We start from the raw sequence: 23,421 nt of genomic DNA, 5'->3' as shown, positions 1-23,421 counted from the left end.
AAGGTCCCAAAGAACCTTCATGTCCTATTTCATTTTTTTCTAAAACCATGACTTCAGCAGAAAGAAATTACGCCATTGGGGACAAGGAATTACTAGCAATTCGGAGATCTCTAGAATTTTGGCGTCATCTTTTAGAAGGCGCAAAGAAACCATTCATAATCTATACAGACCACAAAAATTTGCAGTACTTACAAAATAATAAAACTTTATCAGCCCGACAAGTCCGGTGGAGTTTGTACTTTTCAAGATTTGATTTTCAGATTGTTTACCGTCCAGCCAGTAAGAATGGGAAAGCCGATGCTCTATCCCGACAGTTTCCATCCCCTCCACCCTCTGATACTCCATCTTCCATGATTCCCTCAGAACGTTTCATTGGGCTAGCTTCAGATTTATTAACAGAGATCAAAAGGCTAACAGTTACCGACAGACTTCCAACCACGTCGACGCTAAAAGAGGTAGAAGGTGTTTATTATCACAAAGATAAGATCTACATACCTGAACCACTCAGAGATGAAGTTATACAGCAACATCACGACATCCCAATAGCGGGACACCCTGGTGAAAAACGTACTTTACAACTCATATCCAGACAATATTGGTGGCCACAAATGAGAAGAACTATCTCATCTTACATAAAGGGCTGTATCAACTGTCAAACATGCAAGAATGAAAGGAGTTCCCCTTATGGACTACTGATGCCAATACCCGTGTCAGACAGACCATGGAAACAAATTGGTATAGATTTCATAGTTGAATTACATCCATCTAAAAATCAGACTACCATAATGGTAGTAGTGGATAGCTTTACTAAAATGGCCCATTTCATACCTTACCATAAAACTCCAACTTCAGCTGAAACAGCAACACTTTTCATAGAACATGTTGTCAGATTACATGGAGTACCATCAACAATAATTTCAGACAGGGGCTCCCAGTTCACTTCAAGATTTTGGAAAAATTTATGTCTCTCCCTTAGCATACAACATCACTATACTACAGCATACCATCCTCAAGCTAATGGGCAAGTTGAGAGGATAAATCAATGTTTGGATGAATACTTACGCTGCTATTGCTCCTACCAACAAAATAACTGGGTAACTTTCCTTCCCTTTGCTGAATTTGCCTACAATAACTTAACCAGCTCCTCCACTAAACTCTCACCCTTCTATGCAAACTATGGTTTCCATCCCAGTATGAGTACCATCTCATCCAATCCATCAGATTCACCCCTAGTTGATGAGCTAAACAACGCTCTACTCAATAACTTTAAATTCATTAAGGAAAATATCATCAAGGCTCAAAGTTCCCAAAAACACTACTATGATTTAAGAAGATGAGAACCACCTACCTACAGGGTTGGAGATCGAGTCTGGTTGTCAACTAAGAATCTAAAGATTCAGTTACCCAGTAGAAAATTAACCCAGAAATTCTGTGGTCCATTTACCATATCTAAAATTGTAAATAAAAACGCTGTTACTTTGGATCTGCCTACAGCTATGAAAATTCATAGTACCTTCCATGTTTCTTTGATAAAATCTTATTCTCCAACAAGAATCGGGACTGCACTCCTTCCCCCTAGTGTTTCTATACAAGATTCCGATGTTTATGAAGTTCAAGACTTGATAGACTCTCGGTACTCGAGGGGTAAATTACAGTATTTAGTGAGATGGAAGGGTTTCATGGAAGAAGATGATACCTGGGAACCGATGTCTAATATCTTTGCCCCAAAATTGGTTTCCCTTTATCACAGGAAGTTTCCTGATCGTCCTAGACCTCAAGCTGAGGATCAGCTTGTTTGAGGGGGGAGTCATGTCAGGGATTTGTGCATACTGTTTCTTTAAATTAGCCGCACCAATTACCTCCTTGCAGCTCCTTTAAATCACCTGCTCACTAAGCAATCACTGCTTAGTATTTTGTTATTCAACCCTGAGTAACTCTGAGCCTCCTGCTCCCTTCAGTGACTATAGTCTTATAAATATCCTTTGATCTTTTCCTGCAGGTCTTTTGTGTTGGCTACTCTGAACTTTTATCTACAGCACATTGTCTTGGAATCAATATTACTATCAGAGACACTGCATGAACTTATCATTTTGTTTGCTTATTTCACTTTCAGCTTTTCTGCCCACCGGAGTCTGTCCTCAGACTGTATGGATCCGGACCTCTGCATTTCTCAAAGTACCGACTCTCTCTAAACCAGCACCTCTCAAACTAAGGTACAAATTCTCCTTTAATAATTACTTACTGGAAAAGTTTCTACCGCAGCTTCTGTTTCAAACCTCTCTACGCTGCCTGTGTTTGTCTGACGTCACACGCTACTCAAGCTGCAGCATATGAACAGAGTACACTTCTCCCTCTGCTAAAGCTCCTTCCTCATACACGCTGAATTGGCATGCTTCGTCTGGAATGAACTGTGAGTACCTCTAATAGAGGAAAATCTAACCAACCGCATTTTCAATAAGAACTGTTCATATCTGGAAAGGTACATTTAATGCAATTTAGTTCATTCATAATGTTAACAAATATGGCTGAGTGAAATGCCTTCCGCTTGAAGTTGTCTCTGTATTTAAATCCTGCAGTGCCTATAATATCATTCTCTTCTGATCTCACTCTGAGTTAAAGAAGAAGTCTTATCTGAATATTTGGGGATATTCTGAATCTTCGACTTAACAAACTAACCTTACACTAATTCAACTGATAACATTCAGAGCCCAGTGTTATCAAATCACTTAGTGTTACAAACCAACAATTACTTATATTTGTTTGCTAAGTAACTGGTTAGCATTTTCTCTCAGGAAAATCAAACAAGTGTTTGTATTTTCTTACACCAATGACCTACTGTCAGGATAATGTCATACTTATTATCTGTACTGTCCCTTTAAAACATCCTGTTCCCATTAACATCAGCCTATTTAAGGCCCCTCCCAGCATTTTCACATTGCTTAGTATTGAAGTTTGATTTAAACCTTATCCTGAGCCTGCTCACCGTGATATCAATCACTTTACCTTTTGTTTATTGGATTGCTGTACTCCACCTATCTGGATTTCTGACGCCATCCACTCCTAACAGCCTGCTTCTCCCTCAGTGACTCTGCTACTTTGAAAGCTTCACTCCTACCTCTACAACTTAGCCGGGTTCCTCTGCAGCTATTACCGCTCTCCGGATTCACCCTACACGGAGCTCCGCTTCCTCATGCTGTGACGTCATCAGCCAGCTGCTACTGAGCTTCCTTTCTCCCTCTGGCAAGTCGCCATTACAACCCAGTGTTTGCAACTAACATTCTAACAGTTCTGTTAGCGGTAAGCCAATCTCTGAACTTTACTTTGCTGTTCTACCCTAAGCTTACTTTGTTGGTTGCTGCTCATATTGTGTGAGTTATTTGTTTATTTGTTGATATTTGGCTGTTCTACCGTAACTCTGTTCCACATTAGCAATTGCTTATTTTTCCTATGATCATAGTACCATACTACCAAAAACCTTACTCCATATTTTTCTCCATGCCTATTTATTTTTTCCTCTGTTAATGTTATATCTCAGTTTTATCTGAGCATATCCCTGCTGCATTCATTTTTTACAGTGACTAACCAGACACATGTGGCAGCCATAGGGAATATGCTCAATTACTGCCTGTATAGTAAAACTTTGCAATATGGGATAAGGTTCAACATAGCTGCCTAATTCCTATATTTTGTTTCACCTTTCCACTCTGTTGCAAACAACCATACAATTTTTATTATTAAATACATTCCAGCAGTTGCGGTCCAAATAACTAAGCTGCACACATTTTTTCTTTCTTAGTTGTGCCTGACACCTACTTACAGAAAAATCAAAAGGCCACTTATCTCTGCTTATCCTCCTTGATCTGTCTGCAGCCTTTGATACTGTTGACATCCTTTTTTGCTCCAAACCCTCCAATCCTTCGGCATTTGTGACACAGCCCTCTTGTGGTTCTCTTCCTACCTGTCAAACCATACCTTTAGTGTAGCCTTCTCTGGGGCCTCCTCTGCCCCGTCACCACTTTCTGTTGGGGTAACACAAGGCTCTGTCCTCGGTCCCCTTCTCTATTGAATCTACACGTCATCATTAGGTTCCCTAATAAAGTCCCATGGGTTCCAATATAATTTGTATGCAGACGACACCCAAATCTACTTCTCTGCACCAGACCTATCTCCTTCCTTTCTAACCTGTGTCACTAACTGTCTATCTCACATCTCTTCCTGGATGTCCTCTCACTACCTAAAGCTAAATCTCTCCAAAACTGAGCTCCTTATTTTCCCTGCTTCTTCCAAAATCTCCACCCCAAATCTCTCTATAACTGTCAACAACTCCGTCATTACCCCTACCCCGCATGCCTGATGTCTTGGGGTCACACTTGACTTACATCTTTCTTTCACTCCTCACTAAATCCTGCCACTTCCACCTTAAAAACATCTCTAAAATTAGACATTTCCTTACACAAGACTAAGACTTTAATCCACTCTCTCATCCTTTCCTGCCTCGATTACTGCAACTCTGTCCTCTCTGGTCTCCCCAGCTGCCGCCTAGCTCCTATACAATACATAATGAATGCCTCTGCCAGGCTCACCTCTCTGCCAATCTCTTTAGTGGCTTCCTCTTGCCTCCAGTTTTAAACACAAAATTCTCACGCTGACATACAAAGCCCTCAACTGCACTGCTCCCCCTATATCTCAGACCTTGTCTCCAGATACTATCCCTCCCATCCCCTTCGCTCTGCTCAGGACCTCCTACTCTCCTCCTCTCTTGTTACCTCATCACACTCTGACTTACAGGACTTCTCCAGACTGGCTCCCATCTTGTGGAACTCTCTGCTTTGCTTCACAAGACTCTCCCCTAGTTTTAAAAACTTCAAGCACTCCCTAAAGACTCTACTGTTCAGTGAATATCTTTCTCCTACTCCTCCTTCCTTGAAGGTGTATTTTTTAGGTTTATGTACTGTGAGGCCTACCTATTTCAGCTGTCTGCTGCTGCCACTCCTCCTCCAGCCCTACCTGATTCATGGTGGTGATTATCTGTCAAAGCCAAATTCTCAAGGAACTACTGGTCATTGTGTCCAAGAAGCTCTAGTCACTTGTTTGTCCACTTCCCTTGAACGTGTATTTTTTAGGTGTATGTACTATGAGGCCTATCTAGTTCAGTAACTCTTCTGCTTGCTGCTTCCACTCCTGCTTTTGCCCTTCCTGCTCCATTGTGGTTATAATCCTTCAATACCAAATCTTTAGGAAACTGCTGGCTATTATGTTGAAGGGGCTCTAGACACATTCTTGCCCTCTACCTCCCCTTGGGATGTATTTTTGAGGTTTATGTACTGTGAGCTCTATCAATTTCAATAAGTCTACTGCCTGCTGCTGCTTCCACGCCTGCTCCTACCCTTCATGATCCGTGGCGGTCATCATATGTCAATGCCAAATCCTCAGGGTACAACTGTCTGTTGTGTCCAGGGGGTTCTAGGCCCATGTTTGCCCTCCTCCTGGCTTGGAGGTGTAGTTTTGAGGCTTATGTACTGTGAGGCCTACCTTGTTCAGTAATTCTGCTGTCTGCTGCTGCTGTCACTCCTGTTCCTGCCCTTCCTGCTCTGTAGTTATCATCAGTTAAAGTAATAAAATGTAGAGAACTGTTACCCTATGTGTCCAAGTCTTACTCTCTTGGAGGTGTATTTTTAGGGGCTGTGTACCAGATGCCTACCTACTTTAATAACAATGCTGCATGCTGCTGCCTCTCTTGCTCCTGCCCTTCTCTGAATTGAGTCCCCAAGGATAATTAGCTATTAACTTTTTATGGAGCAGGTATATGTGAAAGTGAGGAAAGGCGATACTTTAGCAGGAGGGATTTGAAAAATAATGAGAGAGTTAAAAAAGTAAGGTTTACAGAAAGGTTGTAGTAGTGTAAAGAGGAAGTTTAGAAGGGGGAGTCAAAAGGGTAGTGGGAAAAGGTAGTACTAGTGAATAATTTATATTACTGTAATTATCATATGCTTTCCATTTCAATTTATTGTTTGAATTCTCTTTGTAAAAATAGTTCTAGTTCCTGTATGTTTTTGTGTCCCAGTTAGAACTCAATCTTTCAATTGTTGACATTTCTTATTGGGTCACAGTAAGTATCTGCTTACCCTTACACCTGGAGGGTCACTAGACCAGTGGAGGAAATGTAGGAAAGGGTAGAGGTAGCCAATGAAGTTGATGGCATAGGTAGGGGGAGAAATCGAAGTAGATGGGATAGGTTAAAAAGACTGAATGAGAAGAGACCCTGGAGGGAGAAAGAGAACTTGGAGAGGAAAGAGCATAATCCTTTCCACTCTCAATACACTTCTTTCTTGTACGTGTCCTATGATGAGCAGATGGAGAAGACCCATCCCTGAACCTTTTTGGAGGCAAAGAGAATCTCCTGGAGTATTCCCTTCTCATCCAACAGTTAAAATTCTTTGGAACAGGAATCAGAGAGGACTGATTATTTACACATTTAGACCAGGTCAGCCAAGTCCACAAAGTTGCAACACCACAGGCACTCACATAGTTCAAGGAGGTTAGCCCGTAAATGCACTCCAGACAAGGAGTCTTTCACTAGCTTTATGCGTGGTGGTGTTTTCCAATATTATGATATTTCTACAAAGTTAATTTCTAAAAATGCTTTGTCTGTTGAAAAAAAAGAGGTATAACTACTGTGGATACCTTACAGAAAAGAAGTTGATAATTATGTGTTAAAACTATGATGGCCTATGATCTAAAAAAAGCTCTAATACAGGGGTAAGAAAATTGCTTTAGCAGAAAAAGGGTTAATCATGCTTTGCTTTCTTTTTGGTCCTGTATTCTTTTTTTCTGTGAAAGACTGTGAAACCATGCAATACACATATTTCTTATAATATTTCATGCAATTATTCTATTTAGTTTACTAATAAAAAATATTTTGCTAAATAAATCAACAGTTGTTATTAAGAGGACAAGCATCGAAAGATTACAAAAATCAATGTTCTTAAATTAGGGCATATGTATGTTATGCACATTTTAGGATACAGATTTAACTTTAGTTTTATGGTGCTACTCAGGCAGAATTACTTCACAGGGGATGTTGTTGCACTATTATAATATTTTGTAATGTGCATTAATAACTGGCAGGGTAATAGTTCCTCTTTGTTGTGGTTTATTTGATAGATAAAAACTGGAGGTAAGTATAGTTTTTCTCTGATGTAAACATGATTTGGTGCAGGAAATTAGCCAACAGTGTAAGAGCTTCTCAGTTTCCCTATATTTTAAAAACATACACAATAATGGTGATAACAATGTATAAATGTCATTGACTCCATAGCAGAATGGCCTTAGTAGAAAAATACCATTACTTTTCAGATTAATTACTGTACCATGCAGTCCTATCGCTCCATAAAAGATTGTTTTTGTGCTGCACAAACAAATGAAAAATAAAATATTTGTTTCTATCTTAACCACCCTTCCTTGATTTCATTACCACATTCTTTAATACTTAAACCCCCCCTCAATACAGACTGAAATGCAGACATAGTGATTACATAAGCAGAGAGCAGTTATTTTCTAAAAAGCTTTAAAAGCAGTGCAACAACAAAAAAAAAAAACCAGACACCTGAAGCAGGTAATTCAAAATAAAGAGCTCAGAAATACAGCCGTTATATCCACACATACAGGGCTGATACATAGCTATTAATTCCCCATACATCTTTTGTTGAATTAAAGGGGCAGTCTGATTAAAAATAAACTTTCATAATTCAGATAGGGCATGTAATTTTAAACAACTTTCCAGTTGACTTTTATCATCAATTTTGTGTTGTTCTCTTGGTATTCTTAGTTGAAAGCTAAACCTAGGTAGGCTCATATGCTAATTTCTTAGCCCTTGAAGGCCGCCTCTTATCTGAATGCATTTGTACTGTTTTTCACAACTTGAGGGCGTTAGTTCAGGTGTGCTATATAGATAACATTGTTCTCAAGCCTGTGGAGTTACCTCGGAGTGAGCACTGATTGACTAAAATGTAAGTCTATCAAAATAACTGAAATAAGGTGGCAGATGCTTAGCTACAAGGTAATCACAGAGGTGAAAAGTAATATAACTGTGTTGGTTATACTGAGGAATGGGTAATAAAGGGATTTTCTATCTTTTTAAACAATACAAGTTCTGGTGTAGACTGTCCCTTTAATTATATATTCCTCATACTATGCTGAGCTACAGACATAAAAAAATGATCGCTCTTACAGTGGACAAATATATACACAGTAATGTCAAATTCATAGGTATGCAGCCAGAATTCTGTAAGGACATACCCGAGCAGGGTTGCAGATGGAGGAATCTAGTAGCAATTAATCTAGTAGCACACCCTTATATAAACCTCTACTGAGAGAAACCTGGATGGGGAACAGGTCTGTCAGAGAGGAAATAGGCACAGGAGCCAAAGGAGTATCCAAAGCCAAGGTCAGAAAGAAGTCATGGTTAAGCAGTCCAAATACACTGTTAGACCAGATGGAAGTGACAAAGAGACAGTTGGAGTCCCCTTTACAGGCCAGGGGTTAATACCAGGAAGGCAGCTCATCAGGTTTCAAATCCAGAGGGGTTAGGCAATGAAGCAGAATTGAGGTAGAGAGCCAGAAGTCATAGAACCAGAAGACAGGATATATCGCAAGGCAGGTAACAGTAAGGTTGGAGCATTACCTGCACGTTAATCACTTAGGTGCAGGAAGTACTACAAGCCAGATGGCGGTAAAACTGGAAGGACCTGTAAATTAAGGATGCAATCTTGCTGTTGTTGTGAACATTGAAGAACTCCCATGGAAAGATTAATGCAATGTGTGCACTTGACTAACAGAGCGTCATGGATAGTATCCATGAGAACAGCTGCAACATTAATGAGAATAGTGAGTATTTGCTCAACATGTTTTTTTCTTCAATTTTAGTTCAGTGAATCCACGTGTGCATCATACAAGTATAATATCTTGTTTGTTAAATAAAGAACATGATCTCAGGCATACTATTAAGAATGTAGAAAGGAGAACCAGAAACGTCACTGGAAAATTCAGGGAGCTAGCATGACTAATAACTTGATACTAGAATAATTAAGCACTCTCTGAAGTGAGAGAGGATTGTGGGTATTTATAGGTCTTTGCTAGACGTAACTATGATGTAATTGCATGATCAATGACTGTTGGTTAAGTTCTTGTGCCCCCTCTAACCCACTGTAGAAGACTTTAAAAGGTAGTTTGGATTTGCAAGTGCCCGCGTATCATAGTGCAATCTCAACATCAACCCAATGGTCACCTAGCATGCCTGATGCTATTGTAGGGAATAGTGCACCTAAAACCTGAATCAGAGTTAGGGAATCTTGAAGTGCTAGATTTAGCTCACATGACATGGGGTCTGGATTGAAGCTTAGCAGTTTGACTGCTCCAAGGAATGCCGAGGTTAGAGTGCCAGGGACCTGTGTCTGTGTTAGCATGGGTGGTCTTAGATGGACCCATTAGCCGCGGTAGGTGTACTAACAAGTTCACACTATGGGGTCGATTTATGAAGCAGCGGATGCTGCTTCTGACCCACTTCAGGTCTCCCTGAAGAGGAAGTTAAGAAGCAGCGGTCATAAGACTACTGCTTTGTCCTTAACCCGTCCGCCACCTCTGTGGCAGCGGACAGCAATCAGTCCAATCGGATATGATTGGGTTGATTGACACCCCCTGCTAGTGGCCGATTGGCTGCAAATGTGCAGGGGGTGGCATTGCACAAGCATTTCACTAGAAATGCTTGTGCAAGTCCGCATTTATCAATGTGCGGCGGACATTACTAAATCGGCCCCTATATCTTATTATAATCTTTGTCTTTACCTGTCTTATTAACAAGAAATCTCACCAATACTATAAAGCCCTTGTTCTAATTCTCTAAAGAACACAAACACGTATTACCCTCATACATAAATACATGCTTATGAAAATAGAGACAATTTTAAGATACTATACAGTGATAGAAGAGTAATATTTTGTGTATTGGCTTGAAGTATTTAATTTTTAAAGTACCCCACTGCTCCCTTCCATCCCATAACAGCCTCACCAACAGTACCCACTGGGTATCCTGTGCCTGATGAGTCTCCTGTGCTTGCAGTACCAGTGGCAGCTTACCTGAATCCTTATGTACCAGCTGCACCTACCTGGTGCCCTGTGACAGTTTCATCAACAGTGTATCCTGTGTCTGCTAAGTCTCCTATATTTGCTGTACCACTGGCAGTCTACCTGAATCCTGTTGTTACTACTGCATCTATCTAATATCATGTGCCAGCCTGTCCACCTATACCTGCTTGACATTGCTCCTGCTTTGCACCTTGATACCTATTTGCTGGACTGATCTCACGGTTCTCACCTTTGACCTGTTCCTCTACTCTTGTTTGCCCCTTGTTACCTAGTTGCTGGACTGATCTCATGGTACCTGACTTTTCGCCTGTTCCTAGACTTTGCTCTTGTTTTAACATTGGTATTGACCTATTCTTAGTTTATTTTTCTCTTGATTTATTGGAGCATTTTAAGAGACTTTTGGTTTTCTGTACATCTATTGCTGCATTTGAGTTCCACTCTCCCCATGCCTCACACTCTGTAGGTATGGGCGCCCAGAGAGGGGCAAGGGGGGGCCCTTGCCTCCTCTTGGCATTTTTCTCCAGGTAAAAACCCAGCGCACTTTTGCAAACACACAGCTAAATTAAAACTTACCCTTCCATTTTGCTTTAAATCTAGCTGTGTGCTTGAAAAAGAGTGCCAGACTTTCTATGTGTTGTGTAATATTTTTGTTCTGTAATTTTTCCTATGGGTTTTGCACCCAGGCTGGCCTGTGTTTGACTGCCTGAGTTGCTGGGAGCTGCACAACTGTCTGTGAGTACTGGTAAGCACCCAAGGCTGTGAGTTTTGCAGGGATGTGTACCCAGACTGGTTTGAGAGTCTATTTCAGTGTTTGTATGAGTCTAGGGAAATACAAAAGGGCTGTGTCACCCTTGTTTGAATCTGAGTGTGTTTGGTCAGAGACATGCATTGTGTGGCTGTAGGTTAGAGACCCAGGGAGGAAGAGATCTTGACGTTGTCCTTGGCTATCATTGCAGCTGCAATATTTAAAATGCTGGTGCACAGAGAATATTTAGCTATGCTTCACATGCATGTGCAGAGAAAAATGTTAACACAAGAACATTAATAACTTCTACTAGAAGCATTTTTGCAAATACATGTATATTGCAAATATTTTTCTTTTCAAAGATATAATTCATCTATGTGCATTTAATTTTTTTACCAGAATATCCCTTTAAAGGATTACTAACTTTTCTTTTTGTTATGCAAAACGGAACAAACAGCATTGCATTTATCACATTAAAGTAGTGTAATTTTTTTTTTTTTTAAGAAACGAAGCTCCCTTTATCAGAAAAATAAAGTTTTATTTTATCTTCATTACATCACGTAATCCAGCCCTCAAATGTGGGCCATCTAAGGTCTAACATACTTGCCAATCAGATGGCGAGTATTTGCATAACATTAAACTACATTATCGTCATTCCACGCATGCGCAATAGGATTATCTTAGTCTCGCATGCGCATATTGCAGTACAGAACCCGACATGACCGACAATAGAAAAAATAAATCACATTGGTGATGTATCCGTTGACGTTGCACTAACTTGCACTTGCGCATTGCGTCTAGGAGTCGCCATCTTCCAACTGGAGTTGTTCAGCCGGATTGGAAATCGGTAACTGCGAACATCTCAGTGGGTTTGGAAAAATTAAATATTTCAAACAGCAATGTATTAAAAACGCTAAATATGTATAACATAACCAACATTTAAAAAAGCTTGATTTAAAGGTATACTATTGTAATAATATGATTCTATTTTTAACTACAGTGTCCCTTTAAGCAGTCAGCATTGAGCAGATCATGGGATAAGTTACAACAGTTCTTTATTTACAAGTATGTGTTTATTGACACCTTTAAAGATTTTTTTCAGTAATGATTGCTAAAACAATCCCCATTGCAGTATTCATAAGATCATTATATACTAAGCTTACTACATTGATAATACAATTACTGCTGGACTTCAACTGTTCTAATAACTTCGCTTTCATCTCATGCTATAAATTCATCATATATGAACTTCATAGTACAATTTAAGGGGCCGAATTATCAAGCTCCAAATGGAGCTTGTTGCTGCTGTTTACGGGCACGGCTTCAGGCTCGCCAGAAACAGTAATTATGAAGCAGCGGTCTAAAGACCGCTACTCCACAACTTGTCCGCTGCCTCTGAGGCTGCAGTCTTTAATCCGCCCGATCCTATACGATATACTATGCTAGCAGCCGATTGGCCGTGAATCTGTAGGGGGCGGCATTGCACAAGCATTTCACCAGAACTGCTTGTGCAATGATAAATGCCGACAGTGTATGCTGTCTGCATTTATTGATGTACGGCGGACATGATACGCTACACTTTTGTAAATCGGCCCCTAAGAATCATATTAATAGGTAAATAAAAAACATATCTCCAGAGTGTTTCATGTCTGCTTATCCCCTCCTTCCAAAGTCTCTTATTTTAGTAAATGTCCGAAATTGGAAAGCAGAGCTCAAGATAAATCGCAAACTTTTGGAGACCTCATTAAAAGGACATCAAATAAAAAAAGAAAATGCTCTGATATGTTTAAGACGTGTATTATTGCACTATTACTTATATATGGCTTTAATCTCACATATCGCTAATATTACGTGTGACACGCTAACTGTTGCGCTATCTATCCATGTATATGTGTGTGTGGGGGGCTTTGTATTATTATTTGATTCTGGAGTTAGTAGTATATATTTAATAAATAGCATTTAAATATAGTTATAGATGTATTTTGTCAATGCTTAATGGTGAACTGAAATAGTGTAATAAAGTTAACTCATCGATCGTATGATTTGTTTTCATTTGTAACTGTACATAACCTTAGAAATTATTCTAAAAGCAAGGTTACATGACACAGACAAATAAATCATAAAGATAACAGCAGGTAGTATGGATTCTTGAGCATTGATAAGATACACATAATATCTAAATAGATGTCATTTAAACATGTAGATAAAATGATATCAGTAAGACAAGCAGAAGAAATTCATTAGTTAAATAAATGCTCCTTTCCCATGTCTATGGGGCAGAATTATCAAGCTCCGAATGATGCCCCTGTTTCTGCGCGAGCCTTCAGCCTCGCCGGAAACAGTAGTTATGACCGCTCTAAAGACCGCTGCTCCATAACTTGTCCGCCTGCTCTGAGGCTGCGGACATCAATCCACCCGATCCTATACGATCCGACTGATTGACATCCCCTGCTAGCGTCCGATTGGGCGCAAATCTGAAGGGGGCGGCATTGCACAAGCAGCTCACAAGAACTGCTTGTGCAATGATAAATGCCGACAGCGTACGCTGTCGGCATTTATCGATGTGCAACGGACATGAAACGCTACATCGTATCAAGTCCGCTCGCACTTTAATAAATCGGCCCCTATGTATTAACATGCGCTTTCAAAATTGTTTCCTGGGGAAGGAAATGATGCATAATTAATTATATATATATGTGTGTGTGTGTGTGTATATACATATAGAGAGAGATAGATATAGAGAGATAGATAGAGATAGATAATAGTCATTTTCAGTACAAAGTCAAACCATTTTATAAATTGTGATGGAATTTTGTGAACCTTTCAATGGTTTGTTTAAGCACTGATAATTATTAGCATTTCACATCAGTGTAAACTTAAAAAAACAGTAATCTACTTTGTTTTGAAATACCTCTTGAGAAATGCTACACTTATGAAATATTTAACTGCTTGAATTAAAGCAAAACAAATATTAACATAACAAAAATTCTTATAAAATAGCTATTCTTTCAGTTTATTTTTATTACTGTTAATGAAAATGTGAAGAACTCAGATGTGTTTTGGTAACTGCTGTAATTTCTGTGGTGAATAAATACTAAGTTATCATACTATTATACAGTTACACATGTTTATAGCCACACAAAATCTTGACTTCAAGAAAAATGTACTGTTAGTTATAAGCATTATATTGTATTTGCATATTTTGGCAATTCCGAATAAGTAAAAAAAAATGTTTAGCTTCTCATATAAACAAGATAACACAGGTAGATGTTACATATTATCATAACAAGTCAGAAGAGGCAGGCGTTGTCTCCCTTGATCATGTGACCAGTACTCATAGGTGTTACAAGATCAGGGGAGGGGTGGGCTGTGCCAGGCAGGTGAATTCGTCCCAAAGTGCAGCACAGAAAAAGGTGCCCCCACCTGCTTGTGACTCAACACATGTCTGACAAGGATCCTCTCAAAGGCACTTCCCTTGACAGAAAGACAGCAAGCAGCAGCTACACAGGCAGAAGGGTTACACAGCTGCACAGCTACATAGAAGCTGTTTTATGTGGTTCTCTTGGCAGAAGGCAACATAGAGCTATCATGAGTGAAGGAGTGGATAACCCCAGCTTCAGCACTGCTGGGGAGGTCTCACTAAAAACAGTTGAAAAGAAAGTTGCCACAGAAGATGCACTAAAAGACCACCCCCAACAAGATGGGCATGAGGAGTTTGAAGAAGGCCCGTGTGGTTGGGGCAGCTTTGTTCCAAGTTGTCTGCAGTGCTGCAATAATCCCAAGGGGTATTTAGTGATGTACAGTTTGCTGGCTGTTATGCAAGGTGAGCTCTTGCTGTAACATTCTTTCCTAATGTAACATTACAGAGTAAATCAGTAACATACATCAAAAACAGACACACATATATACACCACACACACACAAACACCTACACACAAAAACACACATATACATATACAACACACACAGACATTACACAACACACTTATACAAACACATATACACACAACACACACATAATGCATACACACATTACACAACACACATATACACATACAAATGCACACTACACAAACACATACACAAACATTATACAAATACACACACATATGTACAACACACACACACATACACAAAAACATTCACATACACACATATACACAACTCTCACATACACACTCACAACACACACATGTGCACACATATACACATACAAATGCACACTACACAAACACATACACAAACATTATACAAATACACACACATATGTACAACACACACACACACATACACAAAAACATTCACATACACACATATACACAACTCTCACATACACACTCACAACACACACATGTGCACACATATACACATACAAATGCACACTACACAAACACATACACAAACATTATACAAATACACACACATATGTACAACACACACACATACACACAAAAACATTCACATACACACATATACACAACTCTCACATACACACTCACAACACACACATGCGCACACATATACACAACACACACATAAACACTCACAACACATACATGCACACACACACACCTCACAAACACATATGTACAGACATAAATACACTCACATATACTAAACACAAATAAACCATGCACACAGACACACACAACAAACACACTCATACACATGACACAAGAGCATACACACAACACAAATACACATCACACACATTCACACAATAAAACACACTCATACACATGACACAAGAGCATACACACAACACACATACACATGCACACACATTCACACAATAAAACAAACACATACACACACTACATAAACATACACACACATACTCATCAAACACACATATACTACACAAACACACACTACACAGACACACCAAGTTGTGATTTAATAGTCATCTGCAGTACTGTATTTAGTGATGTAAAGTTACCACACACCCACAAATACATCCACACCATACACACTAACCACATGGACATAAACACATACGCACACACTACACAAACATGCAACAAGTCTATAGTGCTGCAATAATCCCAATGGGTATTTAGTGTTGCACACTTTTCTGACTGTCATGCAAGGTGAGCTTTTGTTATGACATTCCTTCCCTAATGTAAGGTTACTCATTAAATCAGTAACATATCCAAAACACACACATATACATAACACACACATATATACATAACACACACATATATACCTAACACACACATATATACCTAACACACACATATATACCTAACACACACATATATACCTAACACACACATATATACCTAACACACACATATATACCTAACACACACATATACATAACACACACATATACCTAACACACACATATACCTAACACACACATATACCTAACACACACATATACCTAACACACACATATACCTAACACACACATATACCTAACACACACATTTTCACACTTTTTTTTTCATGCTGATTAAATATGATGAAGAGAGTTATTCCATAGCACATTACCTATCTACAAGTTATGGTATATTTGTCCTTTGGTGTAGAAAAACTCCCTCTCCATATGGTAGTGTTTTGTACCATTTACTGTAATAGACACACACAGATACCTAACACACACATATACATAACACACACATATACATAACACACACATATACATAACACACACATATACATAACACACACATATACATAACACACACACATATACATAACACACACACATATACCTAACACACACACATATACCTAACACACACACATATACCTAACACACACACATATACCTAACACACACACATATACCTAACACACACACATATACCTAACACACACACATATACCTAACACACACACATATACCTAACACACACACATATACCTAACACACACACATATACCTAACACACACACATATACCTAACACACACACATATACCTAACACACACATTTTCACACTTTTTTTTTCATGCTGATTAAATATGATGAAGAGAGTTATTCCATAGCACATTACCTATCTACTAGTTATGGTATATTTATCCTTTGGTGTAGAAAAACTCCCTCTCCATATGGTAGTGTTTTGTACCATTTACTGTAATAGACACACACAGATGTTATCCAGTAGTATATTTTCTTTGAAATGTAAGGGTGAGAATAACCTCATATCATTTTGCTTCCCTCAAGCAGAGAGCATTTTTAACTGGAAATCCACCCAACCCCCTTAATAAATGACAGCATCAAACTGGTTTCCTCATTTTTGAGTTTTCTATTTCACATTCTAGTAGAAGGATACAAGGCACACGTTTTTCCAGTTCTGCTGTTGTGTATATGAACAGACAAGTGAATTGCTGGCAATTTAATAAAGAAGCTGTTCTTTTAGTGTAAATTGGTAACAACAACATAGTTCTATCCTATCCCCCTAAAAAACCTGAAGCTGTTCTTTATAAGATTAAACCTCACTATGAAAACGTCACTTATATTTAGCATCTTTATATACTATACATTCAATACATTAGAAGACAAATGCAATGTTAATGTTAATTGCAAGACTTTCGCTGGGATTTCAGATATGAGGCTCTTCCAGCCGCCTAAAAAAATCTGGGTTACTTTGTGATAAAAAATAAATCACAGTGAAAGAGATTTTCAGTATAATAGCTATTTATGCGTTTACTTTGTACAGTTAAGGTGATACTTTATTGCATTCTACAATCTTTTTTTTTTCTGTTGGATAAAATAGATGTTATTATGCTGTTAATAAAAGTACTTTTACATTGACTGAAAAATACATTATTTAGACATTTTTATAAACGATTAAAGGGCCGTTATAGTGGAAATATGACGTTTTAATTTGTTAGTGTATGTGATGTCATTTGTTCCATTATAATGGCACTTTAAATGCTCCAGCATCAAGCTGTGATATCATCATACTAAGTAGAAATCTAACCCTTTTCACTACATATTTATTTTAGCGCATGATTAACAAAAACATTTTTTAAAAAAGGTTTTTATATTTGGAATATTTTTCCTTGTCAGCTCTGTCCCCGATTACAAGTGGAGAGGCATTGATAGCGCAGGGTGCAATATTAACATTGCTGGACTGTGCTTAAATTAGCGTGCAAACTAATATTACAGGTCCATGGTAAAACAATTACCAGAGAAGGTTTATTGTGGTCTACATCCCTTTAGTGAGCCCTATATTTTCAATGGATATCGCAACCTTGCTGAATATTGCTCATATTTTAAGTTGAAAGTTATGGGTTGTGCTTGAGAAAAAGCCAAAATAGCACTAGAAGAAGACCTGAGACCTGTAGTAAAATGTTAGGGCTCACAAATCACATGTAAAACATATTAAAATAAAGTATTACACTCATATATACACATATTAAACAAGTATAATTTAAATAAGGAATGGTAATTGTCAAGGTGTTTGACTGGGAAGGGTTCAGAAATATATATATATATATATACAGTATATATATATATGTATACATGTGTATATATGTGCATACATGTGTAACGTGTATTTATGTGTACATACACAAATACACATGTATAGACAAATAAACATATACACACACATATATATATAGGACAAACAACATATGAATTATTAAAGGATGTTCAATAAAGAAAATGTTTTTTTAAGACCTATAGGCTATTAGTGTCCCCACAATCAAAGACAAATGTATATGGATGCTGGAGGATAAGCACCTGGGATGCTATACATGATCATAGTGAGTGCATGGCAACAATGATTCTTTCTCTCTCTCTCTCTCTCTCTCTCTCTCTCTCTCTCTCTCTCTCTCTCTCTCTCTCTCTCTCTCTCTCTGTGTTTCTCTCTATCTCTGTTTCTTTCTCTCTCTCTCTCTCTCTCTCTCTCTCTCTCTCTATATATATATATATATATATATATATATATATATATATATGCAGATCCAGTGTAGGAAGCACTCTCCTTTAAAGATACAATGCTATTGGTGCTCATGCTCAAATGCATACAACTCTGTTCGTAGAGCCCTGAGGGACAGCCACATCCTATTTAAAGGGAATCCATTGCAGGCATATAGGATAAACAGCAAGCTTTTATTATATATCAACATGAATCCATAACGTTTCAATCCCAAAGGGAACCTTCGTCAAAAGGAACAAGAAAAATCATTCAATTTGACAAAGGTTCCTGTTTGGATTGAAGAGTTATGGATTTGTTTTGATATATAATAAAAGCTTGCTGTTTATCCTCTTGAGTGCCTGCAATGGAGTATACACATATATGGACATATATATATATTTATATTTATAAGGCTCACAAATTGTACTTGCCCTCTCGCCATTGGCGAGTGAAATTTAATCAGGGGTTAGTAAGTTACAGTAATGAAACAATGAAATGTGCTTGGTGATCTGCAAGGTTTATATTGTTTCAACTTTTAAGTATTACATAGCCATGTAGCATTGTTAATCTGGCAAGTTTTGGGGGTGTATCAGACGCTTGACAGTGACGTCATCAGTAAGTGACAGGAACGTGATGCCAGATACATTGAAGGAAAGCAGAATACAGAGAAGTAATATCCAGACTCCAAGAGGGAGGACATGAATCGCTTCATTCATTGTCAGCAACGCAGGCTGTTCTCACCTAGGTTATAGCTGATGTTACAGTATATTTATTTTCCTCCTTAAGATGTCACATTGGTAAACGTTAGATCATATTCTGAGCCTTGGAGCCACTTAATATCCATGTCCCAACAGCTGCATTTCTAATGATAGTGCTCCACAAAAGGTACGTGACTCAAAGTTTCAGCTACTACTTTGAAACTTTGGGTAACGTACTGTGTTTAGAAGGCTACAGTTGCTTGGTTTTATGTTAGACCCCTGTGGAGATCAGTATAATCCCTATTATGTTTACTAAAGATTTAGATGTAGTTACTCACTAACATCCATTGGGTCTGCAAGCATAGTAGTACCTTGGCACACAGGAGTAACCCTTTATTTTATAATTATAAAAAATATTGCCTAATGCTGTCACGGGATGCACTTCAAGTGGTAGCTAATGAGTTTCACCATGGGACTATACGTTTTAGTGAATAAGAAAAGGGTGTTTGCCAAAATGTGTTTTTAGATGAACTGGGATCATCCATGTATCTATTTTTTCCAGAACTCTCGTAGCCTTCTGATATATATACTGTATATGTTGCTTGATGATATTTTGGTAAAATGGATTATTGGACTCTCCATGTCTCATATACTCTATTCTAGTCTGTTTTGTGTTCTATTTCTCAGTTTACTCATGAAGAAGATCAGGGGGCTTGCTATGTGCTTATTGTTTTAAAGGGTTATGTAATATGTTGATCGGTGTGGGTTTTCAGGGGGCAATTAATAATAAAATATGAAGATTGTTATAGAGGCTTAGAAAGCAACAAAGAAAGCCCTTTCCAGTCAAATACCTCGAAATATGCAATACTTTTTCTTCTGAGCAAACATCATTATTTGAAGTATTCTTAATGCACCCTTGACTATAGAGCAGTTGGCCTAGCTTACCTCCGGGTTAGCGCTCAAGTGAAAAAAGAAAATGCTGAGTCTTTTGCTTGCAAGCTTTTTTACATTCAACTGGTAATACCAGCGCTCCACTTGTAATATAGCCCTGTAGGGCTGATTTATGAAAGTGGGAACGGACATGATCTGCTGTAGTCATCATGTCAGCCACACATCGATAAATGCGGACAGCATACGGCCAAATGGCCGCTGGCAGGGGATGTCAATCACCCGATCGTATGAAATCGGGCTGATTGCTGTCCGCCATCTCAGAGCAGGTGGACGAGTTAAGGAGCAATGGTCTTAAGACTGCTGCTTCTTTACTCCTGTTTCCAGCAAGCCTGTAGGCTTGCACGGAAACAGAGGCATTGGGGCCAATACGGGGCTTAATAAAATGGCCCCTTTGTGTTTTAACCCTGCATAGAGGCTGAACACATAGCTAAACGTCTCGCTAGGAGCCACAATATATTGTCCTAAACAGGGCATGGCTGGTGAGCTAATTTGGATCGGTATATGCAAATAGCAGCCAATCACCAACAAGCGGGTTAAACACATAGGAGTTGATTACAATCTATTGTTTGATAACTTCTGCATGTTAACATCCATAGATGAGCCATTTTCAATGACGATACAATTTCAGTTGCTTATCAGAAGAAATTAAAACATTATCAATTTGGTGAAAATGGTCTTTAACACATGCTAGTCCTCTTTTACTTGATATTTTAGGACAAATTTACAGTGCAATTCCACAATCAAAAAGACTTGTTCAGTCCCCAGACAACACTTTTCAACTTAATTAACAACTACCCCAAAAAAGTTTTAAAGGGACATAAAACCCAAAACATTTCTTTCATGATTCAGATAGGGAATACAATTTTTAAAAAATAGTTTCCAATATACTTCTATTATCAAACTTGCTTTGTTTTCTTGTTATTCTTTGATAAAGAGATATCTAGATAGGTAGTGTGCACGTGTCTGGAGATCTACATGACAGGAAGTAATGCTTCCATATAGTGCTATTGCTAATGTATAACATTATTGCAAAACTGCTGCCATATAGTGCTGCAGAAACATGCTCACTAGGGATGGGCGAATGTTTCTTAAAATTCGAAATTTAAAATGAATTTTGATACATTTGTTTTTTTTAATCGAATTTCAAATGTTTATATAACACTCTAACATTCTATTTTCGAATTTTCCTTTTTGAATTTTTCAATAAAATTTGAAAATATTCGTTTGAATAAAAGAATGTTTAGCTATGTATTCATTCAATATCGAAATGTAATATTCGAATGTGACTTTCGAATTTGAAATAGTATTTCTAGTCTACAACTGTGTTCAATAAATGTAATATTCAAATGCTAAATTCAAATTTGAATCTCACGTTCGAATTCGAAATAGTATTTCTAGTCTAATACTGTGATTTATAAATATAACATTCAAATTTGAAATAGTATTTCTAGTCTACAACTGTGTTTTATAAATGTAATATTAGTATTTCTAGTCTACAACTGTGTTTTTTAGATGTAATATTCAAATTTGAATGTCACATTTGAATTTGAATGTCACATACGAAAGTCACATTCAAATTCGAAAGTGACATTCGAAAACTATAAATAACATTCGATAATACCATTTTTAAGAATATCTGTTCTTATCAACATTCTATAATGTAAATCGAATTTCTACAATAACATTCGTTCTAACATTCAAATTCGAATATAAACACATTCACCCATGCCTCACTCCTTAACTTACTTTCTCACTTTTCAAAACTAAGAAAAATTGATAATAGAAGTAAATTGGAAAGTTACTTAAAATTGTATGTTCTATATGAATTATGAAAGAAAAAAATTGGGGTTTATGCCCCTTTAAGGAAGCAACATCACCCAACAAATACAAAAAGTAGTTGCTTAGTCAATTACATGTTTAAAACTAATGCTAAGCACTTTCACACTAAAAACATTTGCCATATCAGTAACCCAAGAAACACACAGGGGTAGATTTACCAAGCAGCGGATGCTGCTATCTACCCCGGAATAAATGTAAGTTAAGAAGCCCGCTGCTCCTTAACTCGTCCGCCATCTCTGAGTTGGTGGACAGCAATCAGCCGGATCGGATATGATCGGGCTGATTGACACTCCGAATTGGCCGCGAATGTGCAGACGGCAGCATTGCACAAGCATTTCACTAGAAATGCTTGTGCAATGGTAAATGCAGACAGTGTATGCTGTCGGCATTTATCGATGTCGGCCCGCACATTGGTAAATCTACCCCACAGCCCCACTATACAGATAGTGCCCCTGTTCAAACCTTTTAAAAGACATAGACACATATCGCTATGGTTTTGGAGCACAATCAGTCAATTTCCCCTATTAGCATCACTACACGCCCTGTAATGTAATACTAATCCCACAAAATCACCATTGTGCTTGTTGTTATTTCTGGGCCATTGAGTCTGGGGATTTCAAAATGGGAAGAAAAACAATAAAAATAATGATTTGTATTTTATGCTAGATTGTCCCTCTCCCCACCTCCCCATTAGGAACATATGTAACAGGGTTAAGCTTGTGAAGTCTGCAGTGTGCACTTCCAGTTTTCAGAAGCCCAAAACCCACCAGTTTCAGAGTTAAATTACAGGAAAGGGAACAAAATAAATAATGAACAAATATTGCAGTTTTTCTACTATGAATAATTCATTTTTTTATTACAATCTCAAAGTGTTTCGTGTTCTTTTAAATCATTTTTTTTTATGAGCAACAAATAGAAGTAAAGAAAACAAAATAAAGATTGTTTAGTGTTTGCTCTGCTAAAAAAAAAAATATGCTTGGGTTGCTTATAATTTGTGAGGGACATTATCATTCTTGCTACATAATGTTCATTCTGTATACGCAATCAATAAACACTAATCATTTTGCAAGCCTAGGGGGGCCACAAGTAACACCAATGATGATATAATATATGTACCAAATATACCAACCTAAAAGTATAAACAATATCTATATACTACATA

General features: G+C 38.0%; 1 protein-coding gene across 2 annotated transcripts in view; it reads left to right on the top strand.

The window, feature by feature from the left end:
• The first annotated feature begins 14,228 nt into the window (after window positions 1-14,228).
• Window positions 14,229-23,421, top strand: part of LOC128648700 (solute carrier organic anion transporter family member 4C1) — a 185,983-nt gene continuing 176,790 nt past the window's right edge. The window contains exon 1 of one of the 2 annotated variants that reach the window (XR_008400615.1): window positions 14,229-14,711. Coding sequence is in view for 1 of the 2 variants with exons in the window: in XM_053701516.1 (XP_053557491.1) it covers window positions 14,330-14,711 (382 nt within the window). In the remaining variant the exon portion in view is untranslated. The remainder of the gene's footprint in view (window positions 14,712-23,421) is intronic. The other variant, XM_053701516.1, reaches the window with a different exon arrangement.

The sequence above is a fragment of the Bombina bombina genome, chromosome 2 (genome assembly GCF_027579735.1).
Source record: "Bombina bombina isolate aBomBom1 chromosome 2, aBomBom1.pri, whole genome shotgun sequence".
Lineage (NCBI taxonomy): Eukaryota > Metazoa > Chordata > Amphibia > Anura > Bombinatoridae > Bombina > Bombina bombina.
The sequence above is the reverse complement of the archived record's forward strand: the minus strand, read 5'-3'. Positions and strand labels throughout refer to the sequence as shown.